Source organism: Erythrolamprus reginae, chromosome 1, assembly GCF_031021105.1.
Source record: "Erythrolamprus reginae isolate rEryReg1 chromosome 1, rEryReg1.hap1, whole genome shotgun sequence".
NCBI classification, from domain to species: domain Eukaryota; kingdom Metazoa; phylum Chordata; class Lepidosauria; order Squamata; family Dipsadidae; genus Erythrolamprus; species Erythrolamprus reginae.
The window spans coordinates 50165539-50184384 of record NC_091950.1 but is presented as its reverse complement, the minus strand read 5'-3'; the positions used below and the strand labels follow the sequence as shown (position 1 = coordinate 50184384).

At 40.7% G+C, this 18846-nt stretch overlaps 1 protein-coding gene across 3 annotated transcripts in view; it reads left to right on the top strand.

Annotated features, from left to right (window-relative positions):
• Positions 1–17881: 17881 nt before the first annotated feature.
• The window catches only part of PPP2R5C (protein phosphatase 2 regulatory subunit B'gamma), a 76449-nt gene continuing 75484 nt past the window's right edge, over positions 17882–18846 (top strand). For 2 of the 3 annotated variants that reach the window (XM_070752148.1, XM_070752137.1), the window contains exon 1: positions 17882–18338. In XM_070752148.1, the coding sequence (XP_070608249.1) occupies positions 18306–18338 (33 nt within the window). In that variant the 5' untranslated portion in view covers positions 17882–18305. The remainder of the gene's footprint in view (positions 18339–18846) is intronic. The other variant, XR_011559156.1, reaches the window with a different exon arrangement.

Genomic DNA, 18846 nt, shown 5'->3' with positions numbered 1-18846 from the left:
TACTGGAGTGAGTGAAAAGTAGAATCTGAATTTTCTAATCTTAACCCAACACTCATAACCATTATACTCATTTATTCTCCTTTAATATTAAAATTCAGTCCTTGACCGTTCTTTGGAAGAACAGATGCTGAAGCTGAAATACTTGGTCCACCTAATGAGAAGAGAGGACTCATTGGAAAAGACCCTGAGAATGGGAAAGATGGAAGGCAAAGGAGAAGGGAATGGCAGAAGATGAGATGGTTAAATAATGTCAACAATACAATAAACATGACTTTGGATGAACTCCAGGAGTCAGTGGAGGACCGGGCTAGTGTGCTAAGATCCACGGGGCCGTGAAGAATCAGACACAACCTAGTGTCTGAATATCAACAAATATTAACTTTCAGCAGATTTTTAAAAGCTGTTTATATTATGCTTATACCTAAGTGTGATGGTTCTTCTCTCCCTTTTCTATTTTATTTACACAGCAACATTATGAGAGGTTAACCTTGGCCGAGAGATTTAAAAAACTGAGATTTTTCTATTCACAAAAAGTTGTTTCCCCATAGTCCTTCCTTTGAAAAGATAATCCATTCTGATAGTGGATAGTGATATTTTATCTCACTAATTACAATATATAATAAATCCTGAGTGTAAACATTCAAAAACAAGCAAGTATTCTTTTGGAACCATCTTGCTTATGTGGACAATCCCTTGCTGGAAGATCTATTGGGTTTTAAAGAAGCTGTACTGTGCTAACAGAACATGAATGCTTATTGGAAGTGCCCTAAGGCTTTACTGTAAATTGTTTTTAACAATTGCTGTATGTATCATAACCCAGTCTAGTCATGCTGATAGGATTTCTGCAAATTTCCAGAATTCCTAGCCAGCATGACTTCCAATCAATTTAAGAGGTGCCATATAGGCGAATGATTGCTATGTGTATATCCATTCATTCATTAATTAAGTTACACTTCTAACACGATTTCCAGGATTTTGCTCTCCCATTTGAGAATAGTTTATGGTAAGTTTTGAAATTGGAATCAAGACCAGTTTTTCATTCCAAAGAGAATGTAAGAAAAAAACCTCTAGCTTAAAACAAAGTATGGCTGGCCTCTTCAAAAAAACTAACATTTCTGGGCATCACACTACTATTTAAACATTGCCAAGTATCCATCTAGCAGAAATATTGTGAGTGTAACTGGAATTATTTAAGAAGCGAGAGAGAATGAGAGAGAGAGAGAGAACTTCTTAGCCTCAAATGAACTTTCACCAAGTCTTGAGACTAACGTTGCTAATAACTCAAGAAAAAAATACAAGGATTTGTCTAAAGGCAAAATGTAGAGCGCTCTGCAACTAGTGTGGTTAATACCTCTTTACACAAGATTAGTGAGTCACATTTTTAAATCCTATGGGAATTTAGCTTATGATATTTTTAGGGGGTGGGGGAAACATCAAGGTGGTGGAGCATACACAATAACACACACACACATTTTGGCAAGAGATTTTCAAATGCATACTTTGAGGATGAAGCAGAAGAGACAAGGGAGGTGGTGGTATGCAAATTTAAGAATACTGACTTTAAAGAGATTTGATGGCCAAGTGATCAGAACGGAAAAGACAGAATAGGACTTTGAAGGACTTCCAAGTGAAGATGTTTTAAATGATAGAATTACTCTGCTTCATTCCAGGGAGAATGTCTATACATATTTGATATAAACTCATCTGCTACTAACTAAACAACAACAGCTGAAAGAAAGAGAACAGACATCTCATCTCCAGGTGTAAATCTGGAAGCAAAAACTAATACATTTTTGCTAATTCTTGTCATAGCACTACAAAACTTTTTAATATTGGTGAACAGATAGTATGAACATACAATAATGTAATGCTTACAGGGGTAAATCCTATGAGCACAAGCCATATATAGGAATTGCGATATCAGTTACAATTGCTTTTTTTTTTTTTTAGAAAAACACCCAACAGTTACCAAAACAAGGGAACGTTACAAACGTATGGTTGCCTGGGGTATCATCTCTTCTAGTATAAGTGCTGGGCTTGGGAAGTTTATGTATACATACCAAATAGCCAAAAGGTAAAAGAGCAATTCAATTTAAAAATCATATTTGTTTGCTCATTTAAAAGAACTAACCACCACAATTGCAAAATGACTGGGAAGTTTAGGAGGCTTAAAATTATAGTTATTATTATTTATAATTAATACTAAACTATATTCTACCCTACCCTACCCTACTACACCCTACCCCACCATACCCTACTCTATCCTACCCTATTCTATCTGATCCTACCTTACCACACCCTACTCTACCCTATTCTATCCTATCTTATACCAAATACGTTAAAAATTGTAATGATTTTTGGTATTTATTGATTGTTCTAACTTGTTGTAAGCCATCCATTGTTGTATGAGATGGGTGACTATATTGCATTGCAATGGCATCCTTCAGTCTCGAAAGACCAGGGTATCATGCTCTAGATTCCCCAGAGCACCAAGACTGGGTAGGTTAGTATGGAGAATAGACTGTTACCCAAGCAGCAGATCCCCCATCTCCACGTCTCTGAAAAAATCCAATGGAATGGCAAAGGTCAATACGATTGGTTCTAGCTACGTCACAGGAGTCATCAGAACGCAGCTGTACAGAGTCACAAACTACTTTTGGGATTCCGGCTTTGGATTTTGTCTCAAGGTTTACTTCTGAAGCCTTTTCCAATGATGGATATAGCCACAAGGCAATGGAAGTTTGCAGTCAGCGTTTCCCTTCTCCTAGTGCTTGACCAGGGCACCTTTCATGTCTTGCTATGCTCTTAGCATACCACATCACTTGCAGAGACCACGTTCCTGACCGTTGACCTATTCTAGTAGGTTTCATCCGCTCAGTCTTCCGAATCTGTCTTCACGTGCTCGGGATAGACAAGTCCCTATCTTGCTGAAGGTCAGTGACCCATCGGCTACTCTCAGCCTGGTATGGCCAGCCTGTTGAAGCTGTTGCCTGGGGTGTGACCACTGCATATGCTACAGCTACTAGGAGCCACAGGTGAAAGCTGAGCGACAGGTGGGGACCAAACAAGCTACCCTAAAAGCTGCCCTGAATGGGCTGCCATAAAAGGACACAACATGCCCCAACACCAGAGGTTCTACCCCTACCTGAGCACCCCATATACCCCAGGTGACTATATATGAATTAGATATAAATTAGATCAACAAATTATTTGCCAGTCTCATCATAGGATAGAATTTGGCTATCTGGGCAGCAAATTGAATATTATGCAACATACTTTTCTCTTGACTTGGGAAGAATGAACTTTAATATAGTTCTGAGGACTAGAAATTACAGCGGTTGTGTGTTTTATGTACAACAAAAAGCGATGCTTGAATTGTGTAAGAACAAGCACTTATCGCTAGAGGTCAGTGTTATGAAATATTAGTCTTGTAGCAACAGAAGAAGAGAATATATGAAGCTCTGTATTGGAGTCTCTTCTCTCTGAGCTTGGTTGTTTGCTTGCAAAAATTTAGTTCAGAGAAAACCCAGGACTCCACAATATTAGTACTGTACAACACATTGGTTCTCTACATACATCCATAAATCAAAGGAATTGGTAACTTGTCATTTAATGTAATGAAACTGAAACACATTCTTTAATAGGAAAAAATGTCGAACACAGCAAAAATTAAAATATTTTAATCTAAAAATATGAATGCCACATGCCACATCACAAAGGCAGGTGAGTCATCCTCTATTTTTAAAACTGCTTCTGTTATATTTAAGTTAAATGTTATTGTGTTAAAGTTGAGTTTCTCAGTCAAACGTGAAGCATTAGTTACACTTTGATGAAATCAATTGGCTGAGCTATACGGCAAATAATATCTACTAATTATTTTGTCTGATGGAAATCCAGATAAATTTTATACAAAGAGGGGGAGAGGGGGAAGGAGAGAGAGAGAGAAAGGGAAGGAGGGAGAGAGAGGGAGGGAGGGAAAGAGGGAGGGAGGGAAAGAGGGAGGGAGGGGAGGGGAGAGAGAGCGTGTGTGAAAATTTTGGAGTTCTAATAATTAATTTTAGCAGAAAGAATAATATTTTCTTCAAATAAGTTGGAGAATATAGGATAGTTGGAATAATGGTTATTGTAGTACAACATGCAGAAATTATTTGTTAAGAAAATATTTTTATCAGGAGATATTTCGCATTTCTCAGCAAGGAAATCTGTACTACCTTACTTTTGCCTTGGACACATGCATATTTACTTATTTGTTTGTTTGTTTGTTTATTGCATTTATATGCGGCTCACTTCAAATGGACTCTGTGCGAGTAATAACAAGTATAAATACAATATAAGTAAAAAAACTAATAAAAAGCATCACTAAAATCACATGTATTATAAAAACACTCCGCGGCCTGCACCGGCTGCCAATCAGTTTCCGGTCACAATTCAAAGTGTTGGTAATGACCTATAAAGACCTACATGGCATTAGACTGGAATACAGTGATACTTTGTCTTACAAACTTAATTGGTTCCAGGACAAGGTTCTTAAGGTGAAAAGTTTGTAAGATGAAACAATGTTTCCCGTAGGAATCAATGGAAAAGCGATTAATGCGTGCAAGCCCAAAATTCACCCCTTTTGCCAGCCGAAGCGCCCGTTTTTGTGCTGCTTGGATTCTCCTGAGGCTCCCCTCCATGGGAAACCCCACCTCCGGACTTCTGTGTTTTGCGATGCTACAGGGGAATCCCAGCATCACAAAAATGAGCGCTTCGCTGGCAACGGAAGTCCGGAGGTGGGGTTTCCCAGCGAAGGGAACATCAGTGACATTGCACCATCACAAAAACACTTTTTAAATGTTTTGTTTCTTTTTAAATATTGGATTTGTATATTGTTGTGATTGTTGTGAGCCGCTCTGAGTCTCCGGAGAGGGGTGGCATACAAATCTAATAAACTAAACTAAACTAAACTAAACTAAACTAAACTAAACTAAACTAAATTCATACTTGCAACAATTAGTCTTAATTCCAGGCCTGCTGGAAAAGCCAGGTTTTAACAGCTTTTTAGAAGAACGGTAGGGAGGAGATGATGCGAATCTCTGGGGGCAGTTGATTCCATAGGGTCGGAGCGGCCACAGAGAAGGCTCTTCCTCGAGGTCCCGCCAACCAACATTGTTTGGCGGATGGGACCTGGAGAAGGCTGATTCTGTGGGCCCTTACTGGCCACAATGAGGTATGAGGGAGGAGGAGGTCCCGTAAATATTCAGTCTCAGTAGGAAATTCTGTATGTTGTCCTGATTTAGCTTCAGGTATATTTACTTTTCCTGAAAAGGAAAACGTCACTTGAAATAGTGCCTCTTCTAAGTGACTGCTGAATTTCACACACCCATTTCCACACACCCATTTACACATGCCCATTTACACACACATTTCCATACGTGCCTATCTTGCCTTCCTTTGGAGATGAGCAACGTTATGCAAATTGCTGGAAGAATAAGAAATAGTAATCTAGAGAAATGACAAGCCTGAGCATAAACTATCTTGTCTAACCTATTATAATCTGATAACATCTGATCCAATTTACAACACTGTTCAATATATTTGTCAATATTTTCCTGTCCTGCATACCAGTTCAGCTTCCATCATAGCCTTATGCAAAAGTGCAGCTACCCCAGACAAATGTGGTGCTTCAATTAATCCCCAACAGAACAAACAATACCACAACCTCTCCATACGCTACTGTAGTGTAACATTTATCGGCAAATGTGAATGTGTAATTACTACCGATTGCCCTTTATTCATTAAATTTCTTAGCACTTCCTTTTCAGAATGCCATTAGCTACCCTGTGCAATCAAAACTTTCTAAATTATTCTTCTTTAGGTCTTAGAGATTTTGTTGATGCCTTTTCCCTCATTATACCAGGAACATTTAACTTTCCCTTAACTTGAGCTTCAGACAAATCATTCTGTCCATCTAGGACATGGTTAGGCAAAGTTGGCTCTTCTATGAGTTGTGGACTTCAACTCCCAGAGTTCCTGAGCCAATCATGCTAGCTTAGGAATTCTGGGAGTTGAAGTCCACGTTATAGAAGAGCCAACTTTGCCTACCTCTGATCTAGGATCTTTGCCTACTCCCCATGGAAATAGACTTTGTTCCTTGAAGATCTGAATCCCACTCTTCCTCACTTCTAGTCCCAGGGAAATTCAATATTGCTCCTCTATTCTGTTTTAAGACAATGGTTTGTTTGTAAGGATATGTCTTAGGACATCCTATTGGTCAAACACAGGGAAATTTCTCCACCTTCCCAACCCGAATCCCAATTTGGATTTTGTATTCAATAGGGATTCTGCTCCCTTCCTACTGAAGTCTGGAGTTTATTGCACTTATATTTTTTTTCTTATAGTGCACTCTTTCGCAAGATCTACTTTTAAAATACAAAAATGGCTTCCTTCTCTTTCACCATAATTATTTGAGCTCTTTAATATTCATTTCTTTCTCATCTTACCTTATGGATAGATCCAGGCATAAATTTCAAATTCCAAAGGAAGATATTTTTAAGAAAATACTGACTGAACAATTACCATTTCCATTCATGCTAGAGTCCCCGGTTGCCTAATTACTTTTTAAATACAGTAGGCGTTAATTATTTTTCACTTTACAACCAGGAAGCTTAGTGGATGAACCTATCCACTAAGTGCACCTTCATCCACTAAGCTTCCTGATTGTAAAGTGAAATGTCACATTGACCACACCAATTTATAGCACCTGTTCCGGCTGTAGTTATTAAGCAAATCGCCCATGATCTTTACATATAATGTCACATATTCCTTCTGGCTTCTTCATTGTCTTTGCTTGTCGGAAACCAGCTATGTAGGAAGCAAATGGAGAATCACTGCAGAATGTTGCAAGCCAGTTGCCATGGCCCGAATTGCAATCCAATGACTATAGGACATTGCAACAGTTGCAACTTCAAGGACCAATCATGCATCTCCATTTCAGCATTGTTGCAACTTTGAATACTCACTGAACAGGCATTAGGTAAGCAAGTACCTGTACTCTCTTGTCATGTTCCCACCCATCCATTCATGTCATCCAACAGAATTTCCCCCCTAAGAATGGAGCAAATTTCTGAAGTTTTTGCTCCTTTCTTGCTGACGTTTTTAGATGCCACACTATTGCCAATCTATGGAGTCATACTTTCGCAGTATATGTGGTCATAATAACTTAGATGGCACAGATCGATACAGTTGTTAGTTAGAGCATTATTATATCCCAAAGGTGCTTTTTCAGGAGGCAACTGGAGTTTCTTGTTTTTTTCCTTTGAAGACGTTTCGCTTCTCATCCAGCCCACAAGATCATATGCTGCAACGTCCTACCGGTCAATGACTACTTCAGCTTCAACCGCAACAACACAAGAGCACGCAATAGATTCAAACTTAATACGAACCGCTCCAAACTTGACTGTAAAAAATATGATTTCAACAATCGAGTTATCGAAGCGTGGAACTCATTGCCAGACTCAATTGTGTCAACCCCTAACCCCCAACATTTCTCCCTTAGACTCTCCACGATTGACCTCTCCAGGTTCCTAAGAGGCCAGTAAGGGGCGTACATAAGTGCACTGATGTGCCTTTCGTCCCCTGCCCAATTGTCTTTCCTTTCTCTCACTTATCATATATATTTTCTTTCTTTCATATATCCTCTCCTCTAAGTTCACTTTACCCTTATATATATTACTACATGTCTATTTTTCTTCCTATGTATTTGTGTATTGGACAAATGAGTAAATAAATAAATAAAAATAAATAAAAAACTTCTTCAGCTCTGACAGAATGGTGGAAAATGGAAGATCTAAAGAAGCTCCTTGGATCAGAAGCAAAGTGTCTTCAAGGAAAAAGCAAGAAAGTCCAGTTACCTCCTGAAAAAGCACCTTTGGGACAACCATGACCTGGACGACTGAAAACCTCCACAAACTTCTAGCATTATTATATCTTTTTCCTTTTTTATTTTGTAAACATGCAACATAGCTTTTTATTTTTATTTTATTTGTTAAATCATGTTGTTCACCAAGACTCCAAACCAGTTTTCTATAGTGTAGAACAGAGATCGCTAACCTTTTCAGCACAAAGTGCTGAAAGCGCAAACATGTGGGCACCCCCCCCATAATGCAATGTGCTCACAATGCCCCCGTGCCCCCCACGCATGTGCCCAACCCCACATTTACCATAGGAATTTTTTTCCTGATGTCTAACCACTTCTCAGAGTAGGAATATTCTTCAGCTCACCTTGCTTTGCACTCGCTTGTTCTCAGACCATTCAATTTTTTATTACTATTACTATTACTATTGCTATTGCTATTGCTATTGCTATTGCTATTACTATCACTATTACTATTATATTTTGAATTCAATAATACAGGTAATCCTCGATTACCGACAATTCATTTGGTGACCATTTGAAGTTACAACAGCACTGAAAAAAATGACTCACACTTAAAAACATTGCGCCATCCCCATGATCACATGATCAAAATTCAGGCGTTTGGCAACGGATTCATCTTTATGATGGTTACAGTATTCTGGGGTTGTGTGATCATCTTTTGAGACTTTCTAACAAGCAAAGTCAATGGGGAAGTCAGATTCACTTAAGAATTGTGTTACTAATTTAAGAACTGTAGTGATTTGTTTAACAACTGTGGCAATAATAGTGGTAAAATGGGGCAAAACTCACTTAAATGTCTCGCTCGGCAACAGGCATTTTGGATTCAATTGTGGTCGTAACTTTAGGATTAACTGTAACAGAAAAAGAGAACAAAATAAAGAAAATTATGCTACTGTAATACATTCATTTTCAAGAAAAAACATAATGAAACAAAGTAAAATGTTATAATAGTTATGTCTCTTTACCTAATGTAAATATTATTCAAGCAGGTATATATTTATATCCAACTCTTATATATTGTGATGTAACAGCTCTATACTTTCTATACATCAGTATGAAATTTCACCACAGTTGGACTGATTTGTGAATGAAGCTGTCAGATAGTTAATTTTACATGTCCTGCTGTCATAAAGTCAGTTTCATAAGCTAGTTACTTAGAGACAGAAATCTCTGTATCCATTATCCAGAGTTCCCTTGAGGTCTGATTTGCAAATCCAAGAATAAAACGACATCAATAATTCATGTGCAGTTTGCAAACCAGTTGCATTTTTTACACAAATCGTTTTAGTTCTGCATAGCTGCTTACTCATTTTTCTCCTCTATATATATTATGGGTGTTTAATATTTCAAACATCTTTAAAACAATCACATTATTGCCTGAAAATAAAAATAAATGCTTTGCACGATGTCCTACCAACAGGTAAAATACCCATTTTCTTTACATTTCATGCTGTGAATATATGATCAGGAGTAGAAATAAACATGCATTATCATCTTATAACTTCCGCAGAAAAGAAGAGTGGAGAACATGCCTTCGACATTCATTGGTTGGCCTGAATAAATTACATTTTATTCAACTGTAATATTCTATTAAGTTAATAAAAGCTTTTATGGTGCCTCCAATCCATATATCCAGTGGTGGGTTGCTCACGGTTTGGACCAGTTCTTAGAACTGGTAGTGGCGGTGGCAGGAGGCTCCACCCACCCACCCAGGATGCTTCTGTGCATTTGCAGAAGTGTTGCACGCCCACACGAACTGGTGGCAAACGTATTCAGAACCCACCACTGACATATTCAGTATGTCCTTTCTATCATCTACTGTTGACTTGGCCAAATATCATAACAGGGTCATTGTCTCTGAGTAATCTTGCCTCCTTATCACCCCTGAGAAGGTGTTGTAGAGTGGGAATGATCTGGATTTAGAAATAAAGATATCAGAACAAATCTTAATTCTTGTTTATAGATTGAACCACAATTGTCTGGATTGACATAGAATGCTAAATCACAGAAGCCATAAAATGATACTGGTAGTGTGAAGTGTAAAACAGACTTCAATTGGAAGCTGATAACCTAAAGTCCATTATGCAGAACTAAGTCACAGTCATGAATAGTAGCAGAATAGTGATCCCATTTAAGGAGTTCTTCCTTCAGCTCGGTCTCTGTTGAGTTTAATCTAAAACTTGCAATGGCACATCATCTCAGATCTGTGGTGATAACTTAGAGCACGAGGATCAAACTCACCGCATCACAATTGCTTTCACAGGACATTTCATGCTGTTTTCCCCCTTTGTGGAGCTGAGGTGGGTTCTCATTGATATAGAGAATCAGGTCTAGGATTTGGTCTGGTGGTATGATCTAAAACAGGAGTCTCCAAGCTTGACAATTTTAAAACTTGTGGACTTCAACTCTGAAAGTTCCTCTAGCTAGGGAATTCTCGGAGTTGAAGTCCACAAGTCTTATAGTTGTCAAGCTTGGAGACCCCTGCTCTAGAATGAGTTTGAGTCAGTGATTCTTAAGAAAATGGGCAAGGGTCTCTCTGCTGTTAGCTTGGTTACTTTTTAATGGATCAGGGTCCCTCCTGGGTAATGAGAATGGCCAGAGAAATTACCATAATGCTTGTCAATGACTTATGGCAGAGCCAGGATTGTGTTCCATGTTCTCCTCGATCTCTTAGTGGCTTCTTTCTTCTCTCTGGGAATAGCAGAATCTTAACCATCATCATTATTATGTGTTTTTGTTTCATGCTGTTTTTGTTTTGTTCCCCATTTTTTAAACATTTTAACTCCTGTGAACCCCCCCCCCCCCCCCCCCCCGAGTCTCTGGAAATCAGATACCATATAAATGTATTATTACAATGATTATTAAACAAGTAAAGATTATTCCTCTTGGTTACATGGTATTACTGTTGAGCATACCATTTTATACTAAAATGGTGTGCTTAAACAGATAATGAAGAGATGCATAATATCCTTTCAAACCTCAAACCATTATAGGTGATAGAAATGTGTGCGTGTGTGTGCATGGGGTTTGTGTGTGTTATAAAGAACATTTTTCTAATCTCCTGCCACCATATAGTGTGACTGACAGCTGAATCAAGAATGGCCTTATGCAGGAGGAGGAAAGATTATGCCCATATATTAAGGTTAATATTATACTAAGGATGCGATCAAAATTAAGAGAAAGTAGAATTAATAGCAATAACCCTTAGACTTATATACCACTTTACAGTGTTTTACAGCCCTCTCTAAATGGTTTACAGAGTCAGCATATTGCCCCCAAAAATCTGGGTCCTCATTTTACCCACCTTGGAAGGATGGAAAGCTGAGTCAACCTTGAGTCGGTGTGATTTGAACTGCTGAGGTACTTCAGCTACCTGCAGTACTGCACTCTAACCACTGCACCGCTTTAATCCTATACTGTACAGTAGTCCCTCACCTATCGCTGGTGTTACGTTCCAGACCTGGCCCCGATAGGTGAAATCCGCGATGGGGAATTTATCGACTGATAGTACTTATTTAAGTATTTATATTGTAATTGTTTGGTAAGTTTTCATTGTTTTAAGTGTTTATAAACCCTTCCCACACAGTATTTATTTTAGATACAGTATTTAAATACAGTACAGTGATCCCTCGAGTTTCGCGTCCTCGAGCATCGCGAAAGGGCTATATCGCGAGTTTTCAACCCGGAAGTAAACAACACCATCTGCGCATGCGTGCCCTTTTTTTCTATGGCCACGCATGCGCAGATGGTGGAGTTTCCCCAGCTGGGAAGCAATAAGAGCAACGGGGTGGGCGGGGGAAGGCCGGGCGGCGCGCGCGCGGGGGCCGCTTCCCAGCTGGGAAGCAATAAGAGCAACGGGGTAGGCGGGGGAAGGCCGGGCGGCGCGCGCGGGGGGGCCGCTTCCCAGCTGGGAAGCAATAAGAGCAACGGGGTGGGCAGGGGAAGGCCGGGTGGCGCGCGCGCGGGGGCCGCTTCCCAGCTGGGAAGCAGCGAGAGCAACAGGGTGGGCGGGCGAAGGCCGGGCGGCGCGCGCGCGGACAAGCGGCAGCAGCAAGGCGGCGGGGAAACCCCAATCTTCGGCTCCTCGCTGCTGCGGTGGAAGTAAAAACACCATCTGCGCATGCGCGGATGGTGTTTTTACTTCCGCACCGCTACTTCGCGAAAAATCGATCGTCGCGTGGGGTCCTGGAACGGAACCCTCGCGATGATCGAGGGACCACTGTATTTACAATTTTAGATTTTTTTTTTAAAAAAAAAACCCTGCTGATCGAGTTCGGCGGGCTGTTTAAATCTGCCGATCGACTTCCTCAGAAACCCGCAATGAAGTGAAACCGCAGTAGGTGAAGCGCGGTATAGCGAGGGACTACTGTACATCCTTGGTTGTTTGTCCATGTTCCTTGCTGTTTGGTCTGTGCTTGCTTCTACACAAAAATAACACAATTGTTGTATCTGATTTTGAAAACTATGCTATGAGGGTTGCAAGACCTATTTTCTACTTCTACATTAAATTTCAATGCTTTATAAAAGATTAGAAATTAGAAGCAGAAAGTTAAAAATGTGACTTGGGTATAGAGTTGATGCATCTTTGATGTCTAGTTGCTCTTTGAAAATGTGATTGGTTTCTCCAAATGAATCTCCTGTCATCATTTTACTAAACATCAGATAAATGCACAAATGGACTTTTGTATGTTTATACATGCAGAGGGTCAAGTGATTCACAGGGTCAAGTGATTTCTCTCCCTGAAGACTTCTGAATTTGTGTTAGAATAAATCGGGTTAGAATCTTGAGATCCACCCTGAGGGCAAATATGTCACAAGATGCATTTAGCTTCATGTGTACCGTGACCTTTATTTTCTCTGCCAAAGCATACCTTTTAACAACGAGTTACAGTATTTAAAGAGACAATGATTCAGCAATGTTTTGTGCCATATGCTATACCGTCAGGTCATTATGTGATCAAAATGGAACCCGCATTGCATATCGGACATTAATATAATTGAGAGTGTCCAGAATTATATTACAATAAGAGTCCTTCACTCCTCCTCCCGCAACGAAACACCTTACTCCACCATACTTGAAATACTGAAATGCTGAAATTAGACAATTTACAACTACATCACCTCTGAACTGATCTAACCTAGTCCACCAAATCATATGCCAAAATGTCCTTCCTGTTAATGACTACTTCACCTTCAATCACAACAACACACAAGCACATAATAGTTTGAAACTAAATTTAAACCGCTCCAAACTAGACTGCAGAAAATACAACTTCGGCAATAGAGTGATCAATGCCTGGAATTCACTACTTAACTCTGTTGTTTCTTCCCCCAACCCCAAAATCTTCAACCTTAAATTGTCTACAATTGACCGCTCCCCTTTTCTAAGGTCTGTAAGGCGCGTGCATAAGGGCACCATTGTGCCTGCCGTCCCTGTTTTATTACCTTTTTTTATCAATACTTTCTATGGTATGTTTAGATAAGCTATTATTCTATACTTGACTGACAAATAAATAAAATGAAATGAATAAATAAATAAAATAAAAATTATGAGTTTTCATGGAAGAGCAAGATATTTTTGCATTGTTTTTCTCCATTTAATTCAATGGGACAGAAATTTCTTGCACCAGCTTTCTCAAACCTGGTGCCTTGCTTATGTGTGGGGGATCAGAGGTGGGTTCTTCCCAGTTCAGACTGGTTCACCCAAGCCAGTAGTGACCCACTGGTGATGTCATGATGATGTCACAGAACAGGTTTGATCAGTGCTTGTCCATGGGGGCCACAATTTTTTTTTAAAATTTTTTTCTTCTGAGCATGCCCAGAAGCCAAATTTCGGGCACTGTGCATGTGGTCACCATCTTGTTTTCGGCCTTTTTATAAATTTATTTATTTTTTTAAAAAAAAATGGCACTGCACAGAGACATGTGCCCATAAGGCGCACCCACACAGCATGGTATCAAACCAACAGCAAGGTAAACTAGACCCGACTCCTGGTGGGAAATCATATCCGTAGTAAGACTTTCCAGCCATTACAGTCCCCCCATAAATAAAGGATATCCAATGGGAGAAAGAGTGCCTGTTTTGCTATATTATTTTTCCTGCGGAAATTACAGAACATTACCCACTAGATTGTTCGCGGAATTGCACTGTATTTCATGATGACAGTGGTATATAATTTGTCACACCACTGTAAAAGAATTGCTGTTGTAGCAATTATATCCCAAACTCTCCCAAGGACTTAATCTCCAAGCATGACTTTGAATTCTGGACTTGTTTGGGAGGTTATTTTAAACCCTCAAGAAGTTAATTTTCATTTAGATCCCTAGCATAGAATTTCCCAAAACTCATAGAAAGCAAATCAGGCTATAGGGTTTTCCACATATAGATAAAGTATTATTATATAGATAAAGTATTACAGTATTAGACACCACTCAGTTCACTCCAATATTGAACCAAAATTATCTATTTTAGTAAAGAAAGCTGTTAATAAAGAAACCCATCAATCAAGGTTTTGTTTAGGAAGATTGATGGGTATATTATCCTGGCCAGAAATCTTTCCAGATTTTACTTTATTTTAAAAATAACTTCACAACCTCTTCCTTAGATATTGGTTCTTGATCAGTGCTGGTCCGTGGGGGCCACAATTTTTTTAAAAAATTGTACAAGCTGCCTTAATCTGACGTTACTTGCTATATTCTTAATAGGGTATTTCTGTTCCATAGAAATAGATTTGAAATATTGTGAATTTTCTGTGAAGATATTCAATGTGCATGCTGATCCACCAATGCTGCCAGACATCTGAGGACAGAAGAACAATCATAGCCGAAATTAAACTTGAAGAATGGCAACTTATGTGGAGCAGGAACTTTAAAATGACGCTAGCTATTCCATATAAAGATAATATAATCAAAATGTTCTATAGATGGCACACCACCCCTATAAAACTAGCGAAAGTAAATAAAAAATTGTCTCCCACCTGCTGGAAATGTCAAAAAGAACAAGGCACATATTTCCACCTTTGGTGGCAATGTGAAAAATCGCAGGCTTATTGGGGGAAAAAATGGAATTTGGCTAGATGAAATCCTTAATCTTAAATTAGATAAAGCATCAGAATGCTTCCTTTTAGGTATTTTAAGACAGAATCTGAAAAAAAATCATACTTACCTAGTCATTCATATTACTACAGCGGCCAGATTAGCATTTGCGCAATGGTGGAAAAATGAAGATATACCTCAAGATGGGTTAATAATAGAAAAAATTAGAAAAATAATAGAAAAAATTAGAAACTGTGCAGAAATGACCAAATTAACTCTGGAACTCAGAAATAATAAAGAATCTGTGTTTTATAAATGCTGGGACCCTTTTTACTGCTAGTTAGGGGGAAAAAGAACAATCCGACCAATAATAATTATTATTATTATTATTATTATTATTTATTGAATTTGTATGCCACCCCTCTCCGCAGACTCGGGGCGGCTAACAACAATGATAAAAAACAACATGTAACAATCCAATTAATAAAACAACTAAAAACCCTTATTATAAAACCAAACATACACGCAAACATACCGTGAATAACTTGTAATGGCCTAGGGGGAAGGAAGATCTTAACTTCCCCATGCCTGGCGGCATAAGTGAGTCTTGAGTAGTTTACGCTAGACAGGGAGGGTGGGGGCAGTTCTAATCTCCGGGGGGAGTTGGTTCCAGAGGGCCGGGGCCACCACAGAGAAGGCTCTTCCCCTGCGGCCCGCCAAACATCATTGTTTAGTCGACGGGACCCAGAGAAGGCCAACTCTGTGGGACCTTATCGGTCGCTGGGATTCGTGCAGTAGCAGGCGGTTCCGGAGGTAATCTGGTCCAATGCCATGTAGGGTTTTAAAGGTCATGACCAACACTTTGAATTGTGACTGGAAACTGATCGGCAGCCAATGTAAGCCACGGAGTGTTGAAGAAACGTGGGCGAATCTTGGAAGCCCCACGACGGCTCTCACGGCTGCGTTCTGCACGATCTGAAGTTTCCGAACACTTTAGATTTAAATTCCGCTTCACAGTGCTTTACAGCCCTCTCTAAGTAGTTTACAGAGAGTAACCATATTGCCCCCAACAATCTGGGTCCTCATTTTACCGACCTTGGATGGTTGGAAGGCTAAGTCAACCATGAGCCTACTGAGATTCAATCTGTCAACATCATCATCAGATGATGATGAACTGTTGTAAATCAAGGGCTACCTGTAATCATATTAGATTATTAAATGCAGATTGCAAGCCAGAGAAAGGTCTGTTGGATAACGATCAAATATACCTGTAAATTGTATTTCCTGCTGCAGCATCCTCCTGTAAAGTATAAGCATCTGTTTTCAAGGACTATTGTAGCTGGGCCAGGTCTTCGCAACAAAATCAAGACATTTCTAAAACCTAACAAATTAGTTTCGGGTTAGTTTCTCAGACACTTCAGGCAGATATAGTGAGCAGTGAAAGAGAAGCATTACATCCAGTAACGGATTCCTACCGGTACGAATGAGGACAGTGCACCAGTAGCGAAAGTTGTGCTGTGTGCGCAACTTCTCTTCTTCTGCATGCATGCGCGGGCTAGAGCATTTTTGCTTCTGTGCATGCAGCAAAATCTTGTGTGGAGATGCATGTGCGAGATTTCGCAGAAACAAAAATAAATGCTGAAATCTCATGCGCGCATCCCCGTGTGAAATTTTGCTTCCTACGCATGCACAGAAGCAAAAACATGCTGGGGCGCACGCGCATGCACACAGAGGAGAAATAGGAATCTTAATAGGCTGTTTCCAGTGAAGGGCTACCAAAATTTTGACTAACACACTGTGGGCATAGCTTATGCATTTTCTTTCAACATCTTTCAATGCAAATTGGGTGTTCTGGGGTGGAGCTCCACTTTCGCTACCCCACTGCGTTCCCCAACCCCGTCCGGGCAGTAGCCCCCCCTCCCCTGGCTGTTTCTGTTCCATAGAAATAGATTTGAAATATCCTGAATTTTCAATGAAGATATTCAACACCTTCACTGAAAAACATATAGTATTCAAAGCAGTTACGCCAGGAAAGGAATGCAAAACAGGTAGTCCACAACTTACAATTCATTTAGTGATTGTTCAAAGTTATAACAACACTGAAAACAATGACTTATGACTATTTTTCATACAACTGTTGCAGCATCCCAATGGTCATGTGATCAAAATTCAGACCAGTAATGGGTTCTAAAACCTTTTACTACTGGTTCGCATGCAGTCACACACACGCACAACACAACAAAAACGGGAATCTGCCCCTGGTTACATCCACGTCCTAGCTGCAGTTTTTTTGGAAGCTAAAATACCTTTTTATTTTGTTCTAAGAAAGGAGAGAGAGAGAGAAGTTTGGAAAGCCAATGCAGGAACCGTGCAGAAATGAGAGTATAATTAACAGTGTGGAGGACAATTCACCAGTGCATAATAATAATAATAATAATAATAATAATAATAATAATAATAACAACAACAACAACAACAACAACAATAATATTATTTAGAGTCGGAAGGGACCTTGGAGGTCTTCTAGTCCAACCCCCTGCTTAGGCAGGAAACCCTACACTACCTCAGACAAATGGTTATCCAATATCTTCTTTTTTTTAAACTTCCAGTGTTGGAGCATTCACAACTGGAAAAATTAGCTTTGCCTTCAAGAAGTTGGAGGCGTTTCATCACCGGAGGTTTTTATAAAACTGGACAGACGCCTATTTGAACAGGGGGTTGGACTAGAAGACCTCCCAGGTCCCCTTCCAGCGCTAGTCTGAATAAGAGCGGGAATCCAGCCGGCCGGCTTCCACCCGCCTCACGCTGGAAACCAAACGTCAACGTCAGTCTTTAAACCACGCCCTCCAGAAGTGGCGGGGTGGGGAAGAAAGGTGTGAGTGGGAGGGGGGAAAAGAACGTTAGAGCCACGTGACGCGGCCGAGCCAATGGCGAGGCGGTCAGCCAAGCCCCGCCGTGAAGCAGGGCAGGCTAAGAGGACTCTTGGCGGCGGCTACATTCACCTTCTCCTCCTCCTCTTTCTGCCAGCGCTCCCGGTAGTCGGAGCAGGGGGCGGGGGAAGAGAGGGGAGACGAGTTCGGCGCGGGGTCTGAAGGAGGGAGCCAGCCAGCCAGCTAGCTAAGCAAGCAAAGGCGGGAGGGCGGGAAGGCGAGCCGGCTGGCTGGCTGGCCGGCCGGCCGGAGGAGTAAAAAACAGCTTGAAAGAAGAGGGAGAAGGAGAGACGGGAGGGGAAAACGAGGCAACGGGGCCGGCACCGCTGCCACCATCACACGTCCTCCTCCTCAGCTACCGTCCTTCCCCGGAGGCTGCGATTCCTCGGCCTGGCGGGCCCCCAGACATCCAATCGGTCGGCCATGCCGAATAAAAACAAGAAGGAGAAGAGTCAGGTCAGGCCCGAGAGAGGCAACGTCGGCCGCGGAGTAGTCCCAGGCAGGAGCAGGCCCGGGCGGGGGGATAGTGGGAGGGGGAGGGCTGGGACGTTGTACCTAACTGGTTGGGTGGAGGCAGACTGGTGGGCCTGGAGAGCCCCAAGGGAGGGTTTAACAAAGCTGGGTGTGTATGTGTAACGTCCCGATTTATTGGAAATTGGGCGAGGTTTGAAAAGGTTTTGACACTCCCCTGCACATTAGTGTGTAAGGTACTACTTGGGAATGAGTCCTTCCCACCTGTAGTACTTGATGGAGCATTAGTCATGTATGCGTACACACACAGAAAGAGAAAGACGTATTTCTTGTGTAAACTCATCACCTCCATTTCAGACTTGGGTGGACTGAGTTGGGAGGGGGGCAGCATCAAGCACGTGTTTGTACTCTGGGAGAACAAGAACCTCTTGCCTTTTGGAGAGGAAAAGACTTAGCACCACATAAGGTCTAAATCCAACACTCCTTTCAACTG